Source organism: Anolis carolinensis, chromosome 4 (assembly GCF_035594765.1).
Source record: "Anolis carolinensis isolate JA03-04 chromosome 4, rAnoCar3.1.pri, whole genome shotgun sequence".
Classification (NCBI taxonomy): domain Eukaryota; kingdom Metazoa; phylum Chordata; class Lepidosauria; order Squamata; family Dactyloidae; genus Anolis; species Anolis carolinensis.
Genome location: NC_085844.1, coordinates 29,476,149 through 29,495,323, shown reverse-complemented (window position 1 = coordinate 29,495,323; position 19,175 = coordinate 29,476,149). Strand labels below are relative to the sequence as shown.

The 19,175-nt window shown below is 37.7% G+C and overlaps 1 protein-coding gene across 1 annotated transcript in view; it reads left to right on the top strand.

Moving 5' to 3' along the window:
* The window catches only part of cpq (carboxypeptidase Q), a 196,060-nt gene that overhangs the window by 149,952 nt on the left and 26,933 nt on the right, over positions 1-19,175 (top strand). The window contains exon 7 of the mRNA XM_003219519.4: positions 13,390-13,591. Within this exon, the coding sequence (XP_003219567.2) occupies positions 13,390-13,591 (202 nt within the window). The remainder of the gene's footprint in view (positions 1-13,389; positions 13,592-19,175) is intronic.

The window sequence follows — 19,175 nt, the reverse complement described above, 5'->3', positions numbered from 1 at the left end:
GAAGGAAGGGTATTAAAGACAAAGATGAAATACTTTGGCCACATAATAGAAGACAGGACAGCTTGGAGAAGACAGTGATGATGGGGAAAATGGAAGGAAAAAGGAAGAGGGGCCAACCAAGGGCAAGATGGATGGATGGCATCCATGAAGTGACTGGCTTGACCTTGAAGGAGCTGGGGGTGGTGACATCCGACAGGGAGCTCTGGTTTGGGCTGGTCCAGGAGGTCACGAAGAGTCAGAAGCGACTGAATGAATAAACACTTAAACAGCCAATTAATTTCCAAAATGTAGATAAGATAGGTTGGTATCAAATGTAAACCAGTATTAGCTTAGAGGAGAGGAAGGCTACAGTTGTTGAGTCTATCACATACAATAAACATTCCAGCCCTATAGAAATCTTGGACCCTGAAGAAGTTACAAACAAATCCTGGTGATTGATTCTGTCATTCTTATTCCAAAAAGTAGCTCTCCCATTGTGATGGAATGGAACATGCCCTCCAAATGTCCCAATTTGGCTGGGCCTATCTTGATCATCCCTCTATTGCTCATGTTTTTAAAATGTCCCAGTTTCTGTCTCCTCTGCCTCTTCCTATTTCCCTAGAGTAAACTCAGAAGTTTGTTCTCAACTTACTCCAATTGCCACAAACTGAGTTCAGATGCAAATATAGTTTGTGCTCAGTTAATTCCAGGTCAGGTGAGAAGAGAAAGGAAGGGAGTCTGGTCAAAAACAACATGCTGGAACATCTCCTATCGTCTGTGTTCTTCTTCCTCATTTATAACATTTGCTATCTTGAATGCATTCTGATATTGCTGGGCCACATATGTCCTGGGTTTCTTCCATAATATGCTGGAGGGTATGCAACAAGAAATGTATTAATATACAGCTAACACATACAGATGATCCCCTGCAAATGTCCTATTCAGGTCATAGATATCTTGGGCTAGAAATGAGTAGAATGGGAGAACAGCATGGCTTCAGGTTTACCATCAAGAGAGATATATAAATTAGACTTTGACCTTTTTGATACTGCCATCATACCTCACTTTTAGCCAAACTGGCTCGGGGTGTTGTGAGCTGAAATTCAGCAACATCTGTTCAGGTTGCAGATTCCCTAAGTATAGACCATGCCCATGGAGCTTAACCTTTGAAAAGGGCTGAAATCAACATGTTTCCCAGACTATTTGGAGAACCGGGGGGGGGGGGGGACCATTTCCCCTGTAGTTTTCATTTGTACCCTTTAATCTGATTATCTGTGCTAAACTAAAATTAGAAAAGAAAGTTGACATTAATTTGCCAAGCGTGACTGTTAGACATAGGCAAGGAATAAAGCCTGCAGGTTGTTCTGTCCAGGATACAAATTGAGACATGTATGAACATGTGGATTGCTTTTCCTCTTTGTTGCTTTACAGCCTCCAAAACTTGCAGGGGCTGGATATGTTGTTAAAAACCGGGTGATAATTATCATTTCAATTGCACAGGGAAGGTTTCTTCTGTGATGCCAGAATTAGTTTCAGAACTTTTAGGTTTCCATGCTGGCACGTAATTGTAAATATTAAATCTAAAGATGGTTTATTCATAGAAAACTTAATGCATTACCATACGGGAATCCTATTGCAGAGGTAAGCCAAAGGGAGGCTTTCTACTGGCAGAATACTTGGTGATTTGCAGTACATCCACAGGGGTTTCTGACTGCCAGTTGTTTAACAACAGAAAGAACAAAATTACTTTTCTTACCTAAATTGAGCAAAGAGAACGAAGAATGCTTGAAGATATAATCACGAGTGGAGACATTTGTGTTATAAGGATCTCAGTTCAGTTCAAAGCAAAATAACCCATAATGTGCTTGGAAATACCCTTACCTTCACATTTAAATGCATCCTTTTGGCATGTGGCTCTAGAACAGGGTCCCCCAAACTAAGGCCCTTCAAGGTCATTTACCTGGCCCCTGCCCTCAGCTTTATAATATAATATTTTATATCAATTTTAATAATATAATATATTGTATATACATATAATATTGATAGATAAAGTAAAGGTAAAGGTTTCCCCTGACATTAAGTCCAGTCGTGTCCGACTCTGGGGGTTGGTGCTCATTTCCATTTCTAAGCCAAAGAGCCGGCGTTGTCCATAGACACCTCCAAGGTCATGTGGCCAGCATTACTGCATGGAGCGCCGTTACCTTCCCGCTGGAGTGGTACCTATTGATCTACTCACATATGCATGTTTTTGAATTGTTAGGTTGGCAGAAGCTTCCGCTCCCGGATTCAAACCTGCAACCTTTTGGTCCGCAAGTTCAGCAGCTCAGCCCTTTAACACACTGTGCCACAGGGGGGCCTAGAATATTGATAGTAATATTATAATGTAATACAATATAATACTAATAATTATACCATATAATAATATTAATTATATATTATATATTACATGTAATATTACTACAGTAGAACCTCTGTAGTCTGAGTTAAACGGACAGATCTCAGCTCAGTCAACCTGGATCACTCGGATTACCAGGCCCAGGCGCCCGCCGAAGGGAAAAATTTCCTCCCTTCGGCGGGCATTTGGGCCTTGAGAGAACCTCGAAGCGCGCTTCCCTGGGTCCAAGCGCCCACCGAACAGAGAGATTTCCTCTCCCTTTGGTGGCCGCTTGGAACCAGGGAAGCGCGAAGCATGTCGCTTCCCACTTCCCTGGGTCCAAGCGGCCACCAAAGGGAGAGGAAACCTCTCCGTTTGGCAGGCTCTTGGACCCAGGGAAGCACACTTTGAGGTTCTCTGGGTTCAAGTGCCCGCCAAATGGAGAGGAAACTTCTCCATTCGGCGGGCGTTTGGGCCAGCCATTGAGCGGGTGAAGGGGGAGGGTCGCAAAAGCCCTCCCCGTTCGCCCGCCCGCCCGTGCCTTGGCTCCTTTGTCACGCCGGGGGCCAGCAGCACTGGTGCCCGGCGTGGTGAAGGAGCCAGCCGTGCGTGTTGCTAGGTAGATAGCAAGCTACCTAGCAACACGCATGGCGCGCTTCCCCGTTGGGAGGTGCCCCCTGCGTGTTGCTAGGTAGCTTGCTATCTACCTAGCAACACGCACACCTAGCCAGCCAGCGAGCAGGTGAACGGGGAGGGCCTTTGCGGCCCTCCCCGTTCACCCACTCGGATTGGACGGAGGCTCGGACCAGCAGGGCTCAGACCAGCGGGGTTTTACTGTAATAATATTAAAGTATCCTGATAAGTTTATGTTGGTTAAAATTGTTTTTATTTTTAAATATTGTGTTTTTATTTCATTGTTGTTGTTGTTTTTGCACTACAAATAAGACATGTGCAGTATGCATACGAATTTGTTCGTATTTTTTTTTCAAATGATAATTCGGCCCCTCAACAGTCTGAAGGATTGTGGACCGGCCCTCTGCTTAAAAAGTTTGAGGACCCCTGGTCTAGGACAAAGGTGTATCAAAATGTGGTAAACAATAATGGTCCAATATGTGAGTTATACACAATATGTATATTATGTTTTAGAAAACGTGAAATGTATATGGTGCTCTAATAAACATATTGTGTACAACTCGCATATTGGACCATTATTGTTTACCACATTTTGCTACATTGTTTATAATAGACATCTGTGTTCTTCACTAGAACAAAGGTGGCCAACTGTAGAATGCTAGGTGGTCACATCAGCCTTCCAAGAGATTTTGGAGAGTTGCACCTCTCCACCATGATTGCTTCCAAAGAAAAGTATCAATTTTGCCCCCAGATGATTTCTAGATGGGGAGAAAGGGCATGCTTTGTCTGTTTTACCAGGATATTAGAACTTTGCTTCTAAAAAGTGTCTCTTGAATCTAAATTGGCGAGTGTGCAAATTATGTTAGAAATGTGCCCCATGCACCTAGGAGGACATTTTTAGGGCAAAATAATGGTTGTTTAACTCTTGGAGAGGCAGGAGAGCCTTTGAATTTTACACAAATGGTCTCCACCATCCTTCAATTGGATTTGGGGACATATTAGAAGTTTTCTTTTCGCAAAAGAGCATTTTATACCAATGGAGGTAGGGGCAGAAGTGCCACAAAATAGGAACGGGATTGCATTGTATCCACCTCTGCTGTAAGAGGTGGGTCATCAAAGCCAAAGTCTGCCATTTTGATGAGTACTGAAAAAAGCACATCTCCCCAAGCAACAAGTGATGCATTACTAGGGAATGCTGATGTGTGGGCTCGTATTGAATAAATAATACAGCCCAGGCTTTTTCTCAGGTTCATGAAGTTGCATGAATAGATGCCATGGGCTAGGTCTGCCCAATTCTTATGGGATACTTTATTTTTAGGCAAAGATTTGGGGCTCCAGTGTGTTTTATTGCACTTTTACAGGCTCTTTTCTTGATTATGAAAATTGAAAACATTCCCCCTTGGCGCCTAATGACATTTTAACTGCCTTTATCTCGTTTGTTTAATTTTATATTGTTAGTAATGCTATGGAGAAGAAGTCCAGAGGTCTCGGTATACTGATATCAAGAGCGTGCAGTCATTTCAAAACAGGGTTTAGAATCATTGCTACAAAAAAAGGCAGTGATGTCTTGTTTCTTGAGAGTCTAACATCTAGTGTGACTTCATTGTTTCTTTTACTAAATAAATATACTGATTTGTCCAAAATGGACAGTGTGTTTCTTAAATGATATACACTCTATTTCTTAAACATAGGTTTTACTCATTGTGCAAAAATTTTAATGATGTCATTGCTATTAAGACATCACAGATTCTTGATGTTGGAGGATTCTCTCTGTAGGGGTTACCGAACATTCAGGAAATTCATTTTCAGCTGTTGATTTAATATTTTTCAAATATTCTTTCATTCTCTCTGTCATGGAAATTTATTTGGTCAAAGAATAGGGTTTTTGTAAGCAAATATATAAGAAAAATATAAAATATAATGGAACCAGATTCACCCAGCAATCAAGGCTTTGCAATTACATGTGGCCAGGCTGTTTTTGAGTGTTTATTCCCCCCCCCCCCCCACACACACACACACATCAGCCCTGTTTTCTTCTCCATGTTAATGAAATCAAGGACAATGTTATGACCACATTGTGGTAAAAACAAAGTTATCATTTGGGGAGAAGGGCTGGTTTAAATTCTTCCAAAGCTGGATCCATTCCCTAAGATACCAATAAACCATCTCTAATTGATCGGTCCATGTGAGCAAGCCACATGCGGGTGAGGCAAAGGCATTCCAGCATTCTTGGAATGTTTTCATATGTCTGTCTTAAATGCATGTAAATGTCAGGTTTTCAAAAGATATACAGTCAGCCCCCGAATTTTAAACATCCGACTTAGGAATGGGGGCAAGACAACAGGACATGTGAGAAATCCACCCCCCAGAAGGGAAATTCACTCCTGAAAGAGATATTATCATGAGGAAAAGGTGTCTTAACTGAAGCTTTATCACCAATCCTTGTTAGACAGAAAAGTGAGGTGAAATCTTCTGAACAGGGCACAGACAGCAAAACAAACACCACAGGGGTGTTCACCCTTCCCTCAGATGTCAAAAGCTCTGTGTGTGTGTGTGTGTGTGTGTGTGTGTGTGTGTGTACGTATACAGTAGAGTCTCATTTATCCAATATAAATGGGCCAGCAGAACGTTGGATAAGTGAAAATGTTGGATAATAAGGAGGGATTACGAAAAACCTATTAAACGTCAAATTACATTATGATTTTACAAATTGAGCACCAAAACATTATGTTTTACAACAAATCAACAGAAAAAGCAGTTCAATACAGGGTAATGTTGAGTAGTAATTACTGTATTTATGAATTTAGCACTAAAACATCACAATGTATTGAAAACATTGACTACAAAAAACATTGGCTACTAACAAATTGACTACAAATAAAGATAGAATTGCGTAAAATGAACTTACAGTAACAACATTTTCGGAAATTAAATCCCTAAAATGTTCAATCCTTGCTGCCTAGAGAAACAATAGTGAATCCGGGCAGGAGGCAATCTATGTTGGATAATCCAGAACATTGGATAAGTGGATGTTGAATAAGCGAATGTTGGATAAGTGAGACTCTACTGTATATACATATATCTGGCTAGAGTTACAATTTACAAATGTACCTACAGAACAAACCTACAGAACCTTTCTTGTTCGTAACTTGGGGACTGCCTATATAAATGAATCCAACCTTGATCATAAAAGAAATGGAATTTCACTCCATTGATTTTCTTGTTTTGCAGTGAACACTTTGGATGCACTTACACTAGAGGATAAATGCAATTTGGCACCACTTTAACTGCAATGGGTTACTGCCATGGAATCCTATGAGTTGTAGTTTTACAGGTTCATTAGACTTCTCTACCCAAAATTGCTGGTACCTCATCAAACTGCAAACCCCATGGTTCCACAGCATTGAGCCATATACTTATTTCCCTCTTTAAAATGGCATGGACCAGAAAGTTTCCCAGCAGACTGTACTCAATAACAAAACTTTGTTGACACATACTTCCCATTCTTCTGTCACGTACTCTAGTGAGAATTAAATCCCAAAGAAGGATGTCACGTTGTACTTGGAAGCAAGAGCTCTGTTATTCCCTGACGAAAGTAATTTTCTCAGTGGACGGATATTTTAATGAGACTTTGTATTTGAATGAGGCTTCCAATATGAGGAAAGGTGGAGGAAACAGCTGAGCCCTGAGTTGATTTTTGGCTAACGCAGCCACTCTGGCTTCCAGACTTAAAACTACCAATGAAGCCAGGACACACACTGGCTTGTGCTTACCATTGTTGGAAAGTTACCTTAGAATAGCTATATCTTCAGGTAATATGTATACCATTTAATAATGTTTTATGTGTTATAAAATAGTTGCATGCTAGCAGCATTATAGATATTTCAGAACGATGACTGTGTTTGCTTTCCCAAACAACAGTAGGGCCAAACTCCCAAAAAATGGCAAGTAATTGAGACCATTGCCATACCAGGAGAGTTGGAGGTTGCAGAATGTTTTTTAACTATAGATTCATAAAGTTACAAAACATAGGTTGTGGTATCACCTCATTGCCAAGGTAGCATTTTGGTAGCGGCTGCTTCTTTTGCACACTGATTGTGTAGATAAATGATAGGGAATTCAGTGAGAACAGATAAATGTGAATTGGGTACTTCCAATTGAAGTAATATGTGCCCATCTAAAGTGGGGGTCTTGAAGGACTATTAAGCTGAGCCAGGCCTGGTCAGAGACCCCTTGTTACCTACTTGACAATTATTCTTTTGACTGCATCCATTGAAATCTTGAAGGATGACCTTCAAAAGGCAATGAAGTCATTTCCACATCTGTGCTCTGTTTTGCTTTGTTTTGCAAACTCGATTTTTCTCTTACAGAAACGTTCTGTTTTTAATGCCTCTCTCAACATGTGCTCAGAATTATACAGTTACAATAATAGATGAGGAATGAAAGGGTGAGCTTGGATGCGGGGAGCATGCAGCTATATCATGTGCTAAGGGTGGATCATGTTCATGTTTTAGTATTAGAAACATATGTGAACGTTTACAGAAATGGATAACAATTGAAGAATGCAGCATTGCCAACAGCTTGTAAAATTCCAACATAGTAAAACATTCTCTCTTTGTGTCGGAACGCTTACTATGTTAAAGATCAGCATGGTCTGGCTGTTGGTTTCCCTTCTCCAAATGCTGTTGCATGAACAAAGCTTTGTTTTATTGGGTTGTTGTATGTTTTCTGGGCTGTATGGCCATGTTCCAGAAGTATTCTCTCCTGACGTTTCGCCCACATCTGTGGCAGGCATCCTCAGAGGTTGTCAGAGGTTGTGAGGTACCTTACAACCTCTGAGGATGCCTGCCATAGATGTGGGCGAAACGTCAGGAGAGAATACTTCTGGAACATGGCCATACAGCCCAGAAAACATACAACAACCCTGTGATCCCAGCCATGAAAGCCTTCAACAACACGTTTGTTTTATTCTACTTCTCTTGCATTGCTCCTGTGTCCTCAGACTGGTTTCTAAAACTCTCCATTGATCGCTAGCTGCTCTTACTCACTTGAGCCAGATCTTTAGTCTCTTGTGACTGAGGACACATAGTTCTACAAGCCATGCACAATATCCTGCAGCTGCAGTTATCAAACTAACTTTTTTTCCTATGGCGCTTCCAAAATGGTAGCTGTGATTGATTTGTTTAAAAAAATACTGAGAGACATTACTGTGCCATAGAAAATTGCCAACTAGCAGTTGTTGTTTGGGTTTGGTTACTTCAGAGCTGATGCCAGATTGTGTGTTTGGGTGCCAGATGTATATATTATATTTAGAAAAGTTATGATTTTTTTTTCAAGAATAGAATCCGAGAGTATAATTTTCATAGAGTGCAGCATGTTTGAAATATGTCAAGCGGTTGCACTATTACATTTCTTCTTACAAAGTAAGAATAGTTGCAAGGACTGTCATATCAGGCATAGTTATGGGAAGGGTCTCTCCCCTCAATAATTCTGCAAAAAAAGTAATTTCCCTTCAGTCTCTATATTATAAACACTGCAAATAATGAGTCACTGAAAATCATTCACACCTGATTATTACACCTTGATTAATTTGTCCTCCTTTCTTTGGATGCCTAAATGTTCAACTTAAATTTTAAGTTATTGCAAAATTGAAACAAAATGAACATTTCATCCAGAGGTCAGGATTCTTACTTGGGGCCAATATTTCATACCCCACAAACTCCCATAATGCATCCCTGGACAGAGTGGGTCAGGGATGTCAAAATTTTCACAAAATTTCAAATCTCTGATGAGACATGTTACATCAACATTTTGAGACCTGCCATTAAAAAATGGAAACCATATCAATTGTGTTTAAAACAACTTCTTGTTTTCTCATGAGCTCTCTTTTCTAGAGCAATGTGATCAAGAAAGCAAAGATCTTCTTGTTGCTCCTATTATTAGAAACCTTTGCCGCTGAACTACTATTTATCTAGAGATTTAGCGGTTGAGCTTGATCTAATGATCCTGTTTCAAAGCATTTGTAGTATAATATAGAATGGATGCTAAGTATCATCTCCCTTGAGATTTCATGCCAAAGTAATGCCACGTGTGCAGGTCTCTTGCAGCTCATATTAGAAAGTTCAAACCTAAATTCTTAAGATTCCTCCGTTCCTGGTAGAGAATTGCTAATGATTCCATGGCATTCCTGCGGAAAGTCATTCATTTCCTGTTGGGTACATAAAAAACATGGGATTATACGTTCTGTCTTCTTTTGTAAACAACACTGTAACTGCAATGGTTAAATGACAAAATTAGACTGATCACATATGAAATACAGGACAACCTCCTTATCCAGAATTTGAAAGATGCGGGGATCCTTCAGTGCCCCACCCAATGATCCACAAAAGAGAAATAAGGTTCTGTTGGTTCTTCTGAAGCTTTCAGCAGCTTTCAATTCCAGCAACGAAAGTATCTTTCTCATATCTTATAATGGGTTGAACAAAGGAGGAATTGTGTTAATGGTGATTCAGATCATTTTGACTGCAACACCCAGTAGCCTTAGTCAGCATAACCATGATATCATTAGGACACCGCTCTTGTCTATACTGTGATGTGAGGGCAAGCTAAAGGTAACATTACCACAAATTTCCAGAAACATCATGAAAGAAGCACTCCTATACCCTTGCTGGGAATGTATCACTTTTGGAAATAGGGGCACAATCCTGCATGCTGTCTTGGGTGTTCCTTTGGCGATCTTTCTTAGGGGCCTTAGCTACCTTACAGGGTTTAATGTTGCAGAGATCAAATGAGGAGGGATAACTTCTGCTTTGAATGTTCCTTTGATGATTTTTCTCATTCTACATCACAGGGTTGTTTGTACTGATGAAAAGCTTTGCTAGAGAAAAGGTGATAGGAGTTGAAGTCTACCAATGTCTGAAGAGAGAGTGACATATTTGCCATAGAGCAGTGGTTCTCAACCTGTGGGCCCCCAGGTGTTTGTGCCTATAACTCCCAAGCAGCTTACCAGCTGTTAGGATTTCTGGGAGTTGAATGGCAAAACACCTGGGGACCCACAGTTGAGAACCACTGCCATAGAAGAACAGGTATCCCAATAGCTCTTTGAAGTCAAGATAATGTCTGTCACAGCTTCGCTTCCTTGAGAAAGATGTTTACGTATGACAGATTGGTGATGACAAAGTCATGCCTTCTTCATATCCTATCAAATTCTAGGCTAAAAGTCTCCTTCTGCCAGTGATTCTGGAATTCCTAAGCAAGGTATAACTGATGTCTCTGACAGTATTATAGAATAGAGGATAGTTCACTGCCTTCCTTACTTCCTACAATGGAACAGAACTACTTGGGTGGTCAGAATGAAAATAACGAAAGAAAATGAAACACCTAAATCCCAGTCTTCAAAGTATCTTCTCAAAGAGTTTGCAGACTTCAGAAGAGTATATTCTTCTGTGAAGAAGCTATTAAGTTTGGTAATAACTATGTGCCTCATAATATTATTGTGAGACTGTTTTAAATAATGTTTGGACAGAACCTGGAACAGATAGGTGTTGGGTATTTAATTAGAGAAGTGATGACAGGAATATTGAGCATGGTCTGAAAAGCCAAAGCTTTACTGATTTAGTCCCCTTCCACACAGCTGTATAAAATCCATTGAACTGGATGATATGGCAGTGTGGACTCAGTTAATCCAGTTCAAATCAGATATTGTGGATTATCTGCCTTGATATTCTGGGTTATATGGCTATGTGGAAGGACCCTAAATAAAATTTGATTTTCCAGATGCAATCTTCATAATGTTTATGGAGAAATCACTTTTTTGCTTATACCCAGACTCCTGTATGATCTAGAGTTTGGGTATAAGCAAAAAAATGATTTCTACATGTTGTCTTGAGTGTTTTTCTAAGACCAGTTGCTTGTACTGAATTTCTTAGGTTTCAAATTATCTTTAATAGTTTTGGCTGAATCTTTTAAAGTTGGATGCATTATTTTTTTGAAAATCTGCATTAAAATTTATCTACTCATGCCTGTGTATTTTCTTTAATATTCAAAATGTTGTATCAGTGTTGCCCAATATGTGAGGTTTAGTATGGCATATTAGACACATATTTACAATCAGTTTTTTTAAAGTGAACTTCTGTTTATGTGTGTCCATCCTCATAACCACCCTACACATTCTAATCCTCTTTCCCTGTCTATCTCCATTGCAGCATAAGAAATAAAATAATTTCTGCCACGGCATACTTTTACGTACTATAGATTTAAACTAAAACTTGTAAAAGAGCCCATGCTGGCTAGAGCAGTCTAGAAGATATTGTCCAAAAAACCCACTCTTTCATGCCCTGGTTTAGATTTACAAAGGCTATATTTGCAGCCTAGGTATTAAACAAACACAAGGATGTCACTTCAATCCACTTTTTATCAGAATCTTTTTTCATTTTGTGGATAGAAAGAATTTGAAATTTAATATATTGGAATGTTGAAGAAACCAGCAGATTCATCCATGCAGGGCCAGGGGATTTGAGGGCTTAACTCTTAAAGGTTTAAAAGGTAAAAGTTTGAATCCTTTATTCAACTGTATTTGTAGTATTAAATTAAGGTAGCCACTGCCAGCCCCTTTTTCCGACTCCTCATCTTTAATACATAGAAAACAGGCAGGTCCCACTTATTTTTTTCCCATGCTGGGAAAAGCTATACCAATAGAATTCAGCTCATGAAGACGGAAGAACATTTTGCTACTATTTATTTATAATTGATTGATTGGTTGCATTTGTAAACCATAGTCCTCTGGACATTGTGTTGCCCTTTGAAAGCTTTAAAAACAAATAATATATTATTACTCTGTTTACCAAAATCAGGAGACTATTGATCAAAGTTTTCACATTTTCCTATATTTGGAAAAGAAAGGACTTGATTTTTTTCAATGAATTCTGAAGGAAGCAAAGCTAACGTGTTGGCTGAGATTCTACATCTTCTAGACTGCTTCAACCAGCATGACCTCTTTCCTGAGCTTTGGTTTACATCTAAAGCATGAAAAAGTATGCCAGAAGAAGAATTGTGTTATTTCCTATGATGCCATTTTATTAGACAGGAAGTGGAACACTACTAAATGTCTGCAAATGGAATTACTCATTAATTATACTATTCAACACATGTTCTTGCAACATATGGTTTCAGTTGAAAGACTTTGGAGCTGAACCCAGACAGCTCCACTGGCAAAACTCAATTTCTGCACATTTGAACCTAATATGGCTGTTCCACATTTTAAAAAATCATGCCCTGTTGTTTTTGAAAGGAAACTCACACAAACCTTAGACACCAACACAACAATGCTTTTGAGTTTTCCATCCCTATTATATATCTCGATACATGTCTTTTTAAAAACTACATTAATACAATTATCAGTTCATATTTAGAAGGCATTTCTTCAAAAATTATCATATATCTTTTGCATTATCATAATCGTTTCAAGCCTGATGGCAACATTAATAACACAATTTCCAGCTGTCTCAGTGTCATGTATGAGATAATTTTCTTGTAGGTTTATGGTAAGCCTTTCTCCTTGCTAATGCAATTTTCCAGATTATGTCTATCCATCCTCAGCAATTTATAATATTTTGGTATGACCATTCTTGCAGTTGACATTAATTTTGGAAGCAGTTATTTGTGTTTAAGGGCTTTATCACAGTGCAGTGGTAAACCACAGTTGCACTAGAACAATAGTGTCTTTGTCTGGGTCTTACTACACAATGTCATGTCTCTCCCATTATTGCATGGAATTTCCATTATTATTGGATCACATCTTTTTAATGATAGGAAACTCCCATTAATGGCTGTTGTTCAACTAGTCTTCCAGTGCATTTGCTTTATTACACTGTAGTTCCAGCATCACAGCTATCAGGTGGTGTGAGTGTGCATGGTTCTCCTCTTTGCCCTTCTCCAGGCAGGTTGAAACCACTCCACTTCCAGTATCCAAATAAAGTATGGAGAACAGGAGCAATATTACTTTTCTCTGTTCCCCCATTCTTTTAAAATTCATTTTGCCATAATTGTGCAAAAAAGAAAATAATAAACAGTATGTGTGTGTGTGTATGTATACACACACACACACACATACATACACATACCATGTGTGACAGAAATGAGTAGGAAAACGACGTCGAGCAAAAACAGTGAAAAAAACAGATGTCATGCAAAAAACAGATTTTGTAGTGCAAAAAAACAGATTGTAGGAATGGGCATCACTGAAGTGGAATTCTAATACTATCAGAGATAAGGTATGGAAGTGATTGTTTCGATACTCATACGTTCACATTTTCTTAAACACAATGCAGTTGCTGCGAAACAACAGACTGGTGTCACAGAGCCCTAAGTCTTTCATTTTTAGATGCTCATTTCATATTTTTCAGATGAATATCTCCAACTTTGATGTTGTTATGGAGTCTGATGAGGGAACGTTCATGCCCTCTGGACTAGCCTTCACAGGCAGCGATGAGGCACGTGGAATCATGAAGGAGATCATGAAGCTGCTGAAGCCTATCAACATTACGCAACTCTTTGGAAATGGGGAAGGAACAGATATCAGTTACTGGATGAAGGCCGGAGTGCCAGGTAAGATTCTTGGATGAGTTTTCAAAACCAATGCCTTCTCCTATCTTTCTTCTCTTTTTTTTTGTTTCGGTGACATAGGTATATTTGATAACAATTTCTCTAGAACAGCTGTTTATTAGCATTAAATACAGCCAGCCCTCCACATCCACTGGGGGTGAAGAGAACAGGATCCCTGCAAAAGTGAAAAAACCACAAATGAAAAACATGCTATTTTTGAATTGCAGAAAATATCCCTCTATGAATATCTAGGTCCTCTGGCATGATTTTATGATCAACCCAACAAAGTTGACTAATTTACAGTCACAGTGAAATAGCTAAAGATTTCTAGAGGAAACATTTTGATCAAAGTCATGAATAAGCAAATCTGCAATTTGTATATGTATTACCATTTACTAAGGAAATTGTTTCAGGTTTTTCCAAACCTCTTTTTCCATGAGTTATGGGGATTCTTAGCATTTTGTGAAGGCTGAGAGTGTACGACTTGCTCAAGGGTTAAGTTTGCTGATAGAGTGGGTTCTTGGTGTCCACCGGGGTTTGGTTCCAGGACCACATGTGGATATCAAAATCTGTGGATGGCCAAGTCACATTATATACAATGGTGTAATAAAATGGTGGGCCTTTTTGTATAAAATGGTGAAATCAATGTGTGCTTTTTGATTTTTTTTTTAAAGTTTATTTTCAAGCTGAGGATGGTTGAATCTGTGGATAAAGAATATATTGTCGTATTTTTATATTTTCTCCTCTAGCTATATGCTTTTTGTGTGTCATTTTGTTGTCATTTTCTTAGATATATACAAAAGAAAGAGCTTTTGTATAAACCAGTAAACCCAGGGAGATTCTCCAAAGACTAGCGATAGCTGTTTATGTCACCTTCTTAAGCTTCGTCTACCTTCCATTTCTGCAGCTAGCTGGCTAACGTAATACTTTCTGACTGAAATGGTTCAAATATGCCTTTTTTAACCTTAAAACAAAGTTGCCTTGTCCTCATTTTTCTGGTTTTAAAATGTATGTGTGAGCTGGCCTCTTTCTGTTTTTAGCAGATCCAGTTTCTTTTAAAACTCTTCTTTTCAAAGTTTCAAAACTAGAAATTCTGCACAGGTCATGCGGTTCAGTTTCACCTGAAGCTTATTGTGTGCAATGCTATCACTCAGCTGGTTGCTCTCTTTGGTCCACAGTTGTATCATCATATTGAAAAACATTTCACATATATACAATGGGCCCATAGCATCAGCTGGGTGTTGGTTCCAGCATTCTTTTTTTTTTAATATGTTTTTATTGTAGATATCAGCGAAACAACAACAAAATCCATCAACATACACACCAATTACATATTCTCGGTAACATTACACTTGTTAGTTCCACTTTTATCTCCCACTTATGTCCAGTAGTTTTTCACCCCTCCCCCCTCCCTCTGGGAACAGTACTTTCTTCCATTCAGATATTATTTTAATTGATCAATCGTAAGTAGAGAATGATTCAATTCTTTATATTTTCTTTGTCCTTTGACTCTATCTATCAATCTTCCCCATTTCAGATCCCAATTCTTTTTGATTCGGCCTGATATATATTTAGTTCTCCTTTCAAGGATATAATCTTGAAGCATAAAATCAGCTAGGTATTCATACCATTTTTTAACTTCCCATTTCGTTTGTTCTTTCCATCCCAAGGCAACTGTTGCTTGAGCGGCAACTAACATGTATTTTATGATTCCCCCCCAGTCCTTAGTAATTTTATTCTTATCTAATTTCTGGATGAAGAATTCTTTATTTTTCAAAATCAATTTATGTCCTGTTAAATCTTCCATTTCCTTCTTTACCTTGTTATAAAATTTTTGCACTTTATCACATTCCCACCACATATGAATATATGAGCCAGTTATCCCACATCCGTGCCAACACAATTTTGTGGTTGTTTTAGTTATATAAGCCAATTGGATTGGGGTTCTATACCATTTAGTCAGTATTTTCCTTTGGGTTTCTCTTATCCTTATCTGCTTGATTTTTTTAATTGAGTTGATCCAGTATTCGATATCAGAGTCGTTAATATTCATGTCTTCTTTCCATATCTCGGCCAATGTTTGTTTCAATTTATATTGTTTTTCAGTTAATATCTTATAAATAAAACCCATCAGGCCTTTTTCCTTTTCTAATTTCCATTTTAAAATTTGGTCAAAATCTGTTTCTGGACCTTCCTTTTTCTTCCAATTCATAATCCTTTGTTTCAGTCCACTCCAAAGAAGCCAGTTACTTTGCCCACAAATGTCTTTTATCATTTCCCAATCCTTGATTGTCCCATCTGGGTTTAAGAGGTCTTTTATCAATTTCATTCCATTTTGTTTAAAATTTGTTATCGCTTTACCAAATATCTGTTCCTTTTTGTTATTTAAAAACTCTATTGGGAGTATATCTACTTTATTTATTGGCAGTTTACCTTGCCATTTTTTTCCAACACTCCATGGATGAGATCATTGGCCCTCCTTTAATTTCTTTTAGAATTTTATTATCTACCCATCCTTTTAAACATAGGCAATTGTGCCATCCGTTTATTGTTTTTTCGATTCTGACCCATCTTCTTGAGTCATCAAAATCTAATTCAAACAATCTTGTTAGTTGACAGGCTTCATAATAGTCTTGTAGATTGGGTGCCCCCCATCCTCCGTGCTGTTCTGAGGAATAGAATACTGAATTGGGAATTCTATTTTTATTTCTACCTGTTATCCAGGTTTTTATTGAGTTGTCCCATTTCTTAATTATTTTACTGGGGATACTATATGGAAGGGCTTGAAATAGGAATAGAAATTTGGAGAGAATCATCATTTTAACTATCTTAATTTTGTTTGATATATCCCAGTTCCGATTATTCCAATTACGAATTTGATTGTTTACTTTTTTCCATAAATGGTTATAATTTAATTGAATTATATTGTTTAAATTTTTGGGAATATAAACGCCTAAATATTTTAACTTTTCTCCTAATCTTATCCCAGATATGGTCTGTATTTCTTTTAACTCTTTCCAAGATAGATTTTTATGTAAAATTTCTGATTTTTGGATATTAATGGCCAATCCTGACAGATTCTCAATTTTTTTTACGGTCTGAATAACTTCTTTTATAGATTCCATTGGTGATCCCATTAAAACCATGGCATCATCTGCAAATAAATTAATTTTGATTAATTCCCTTGCAATTTTGAAACCTTTAATTTTGTCATCCTCCCTAATAAAATTTGCTAACGGTTCTATTGCCAAAGCAAATAGAATGAGGGAGAGTGGACAGCCTTGTTTAGTTCCACTATTAATCTTGATTATTCTTGTCCTGGTTCCATTTATAAGTAATTGTGCTAGGTTATCTTTGTAAAGTTCCTTAATTACGTCACAGAACTCTCTCCCCAGATTATATTCTTCACAGACTTGCTGAAGATAATGATGGTTGACCGTGTCGAACGCTTTGTAGACATCCAATTTTAATAACAACAGTTTTTCTTTTTCTCTAGTAGCTTGATTGATTACATTGAGTATATTTCTAATTGGGTCTGCGAGTCTTCTATTTTTAATAAAACCGTATTGGTCTTCCCCTATCAGTTTTGGGATTATGTCTGTTAATCTATTAGCAAGGAGTTTTGTAAAAATTTTATAATCAACGTTGCATAGGGTGATTGGCCTGTAAGAATTGGGATCGGACTCGTCTTTATTGGATTTTAAGATTGTGATTATTTCGGATCTTTTCCATGTTTCAGGGATTGTTCTATTCTTTAGTATCTCATTAAATAAGATTTCTAAATTTGGAGTAATTTCTGGTTGAAATATTTTATAAAAGTTAGAGGTAAAACCATCAGGTCCGGGGGAAGAGTTTGGTTTAAGATTATTAATAACTTCTTCAATTTCCTTACTAGTAATAGTTTTATTTAGTCCTATTTGGTCCTGTGGGTCTAATTTTCTTACAACAACTCCCTCTGACCTTTCTGTTTCTTTGTTTGCATACAACTTTTCATAATAACTTGCCATTATTTCCCTCAAGTCTTCTTCCTTGGTTTTAATTTGACCATTCTCATCCTTTAATTTTTTTACCATGTTTCTCCCTTTCTTTTTTTTTAAATAGCTTGCTAATCTCTTTGTGTTATTTATAGAGTTAACATGGAAATCATTCTTTACGAATAAGTATTTTTTTTGTTACTTCAATTTTTTCCAAATCTTCTAATACCTTCTTATTCTCTTTCCATCTTTCTTTATTTTGAACTGAAGGGTTTTTTTGGAAATTCTGAAATAATTTGTCTCCTTCCTGTTTTAGTTCCTCTCCTCTCTCTTTTAATCTTTTTTTAATACCCCATTCCATTGTGATACATTTTCCCCTAATCACTGCTTTAAAGGCATCCCAAATTGTGTTTTCCTTTAAGTCAGGCGATCTATTAATTCTAAAATAATGTTTTATTTCTTCTTTTAGCTCCTGTTTATCTTGATCCTTGAACGTAACCAATGGGTTAAATCTCCATTTATATTCTATCTTCCTACTGCTAATTCCTAATTTAAGAAAGAGTGGAGCATGATCTCCTGGCCACCTACTTCCCACTGATGTTTCAATTATAGGCCATGTATTGTTATTACCCACAAAAAAATAATCTAATGTAGAAAATGAATTGTGCCTGGCTGAATAAAATGTGGGGGTGTCCACTCTTCTTCCAGTTCTTTCATTGACTTCCTGAATATTCCATTTCTTAAAATTAACTTTATTTTTCTTCCCATTCTTTCTTTTCTTATACAGATCTAAATTCAGATCCCCTCCAATAATGATATCCCCCTCTGCCTCTTGATCTATTTTTTTAAAGATTTTATTAATGAATCTTTTTTGCCTCTGGTTGGGACCGTAAACACTGATAAATGAAACTTTACAATTATTTATTTTCCCACATACCATTATAAACCTCCCTTCCCCATCTGTGATTACTTTCCCTGTTTCAAAATTTAGGTCATTTTTTATAATAATAGCTACTCCTCGAGATCTGCTTGAACCCTTAGATTCATACTGAGTTTCCCAATTAGTAAAGTTTAACAGCTTAGTTCTTGTATCCTGTCTGTGTGTTTCTTGCAAGAGGGCGACTCTAATCTGATTTTCAGATAAAAGTTTGGATAATCTATGCTTTTTGACTTCTGATTTCAGACCGTTAATATTCACTGACATAATGTTTAAATCACCCATCAACATTTAAATAACATTCATTTTGCTTAACATTCCATTTACTTTTCATTCCCTTTATTTCATGATTCTGAGTAACTGTTCCCTTCTTTCCCTTTGCAGGGAGGAATCGAAATCCAGACAGGGAGGGGGGGAAGGGAAGGGAGGAGGGGAAGGGAAGGGAAAGAAGGTTCCAGCATTCTCAACCCCATACACAACTTCCTTTGTATATAATAGCTTGATAAAATGCCATTCCTTATATAAAATGGCAAATGATTCAAACTTGTGACAGAGAGAGCTTGAGGATCCATAAAATGGTGGGAGGCTACAGCAAGATATGACTGCACGTCAATGTAGTGTTCATTTCATGGCAAAAAAAAGGTTTACTTCTTGGATTTTTCCCACCAAATGTTTT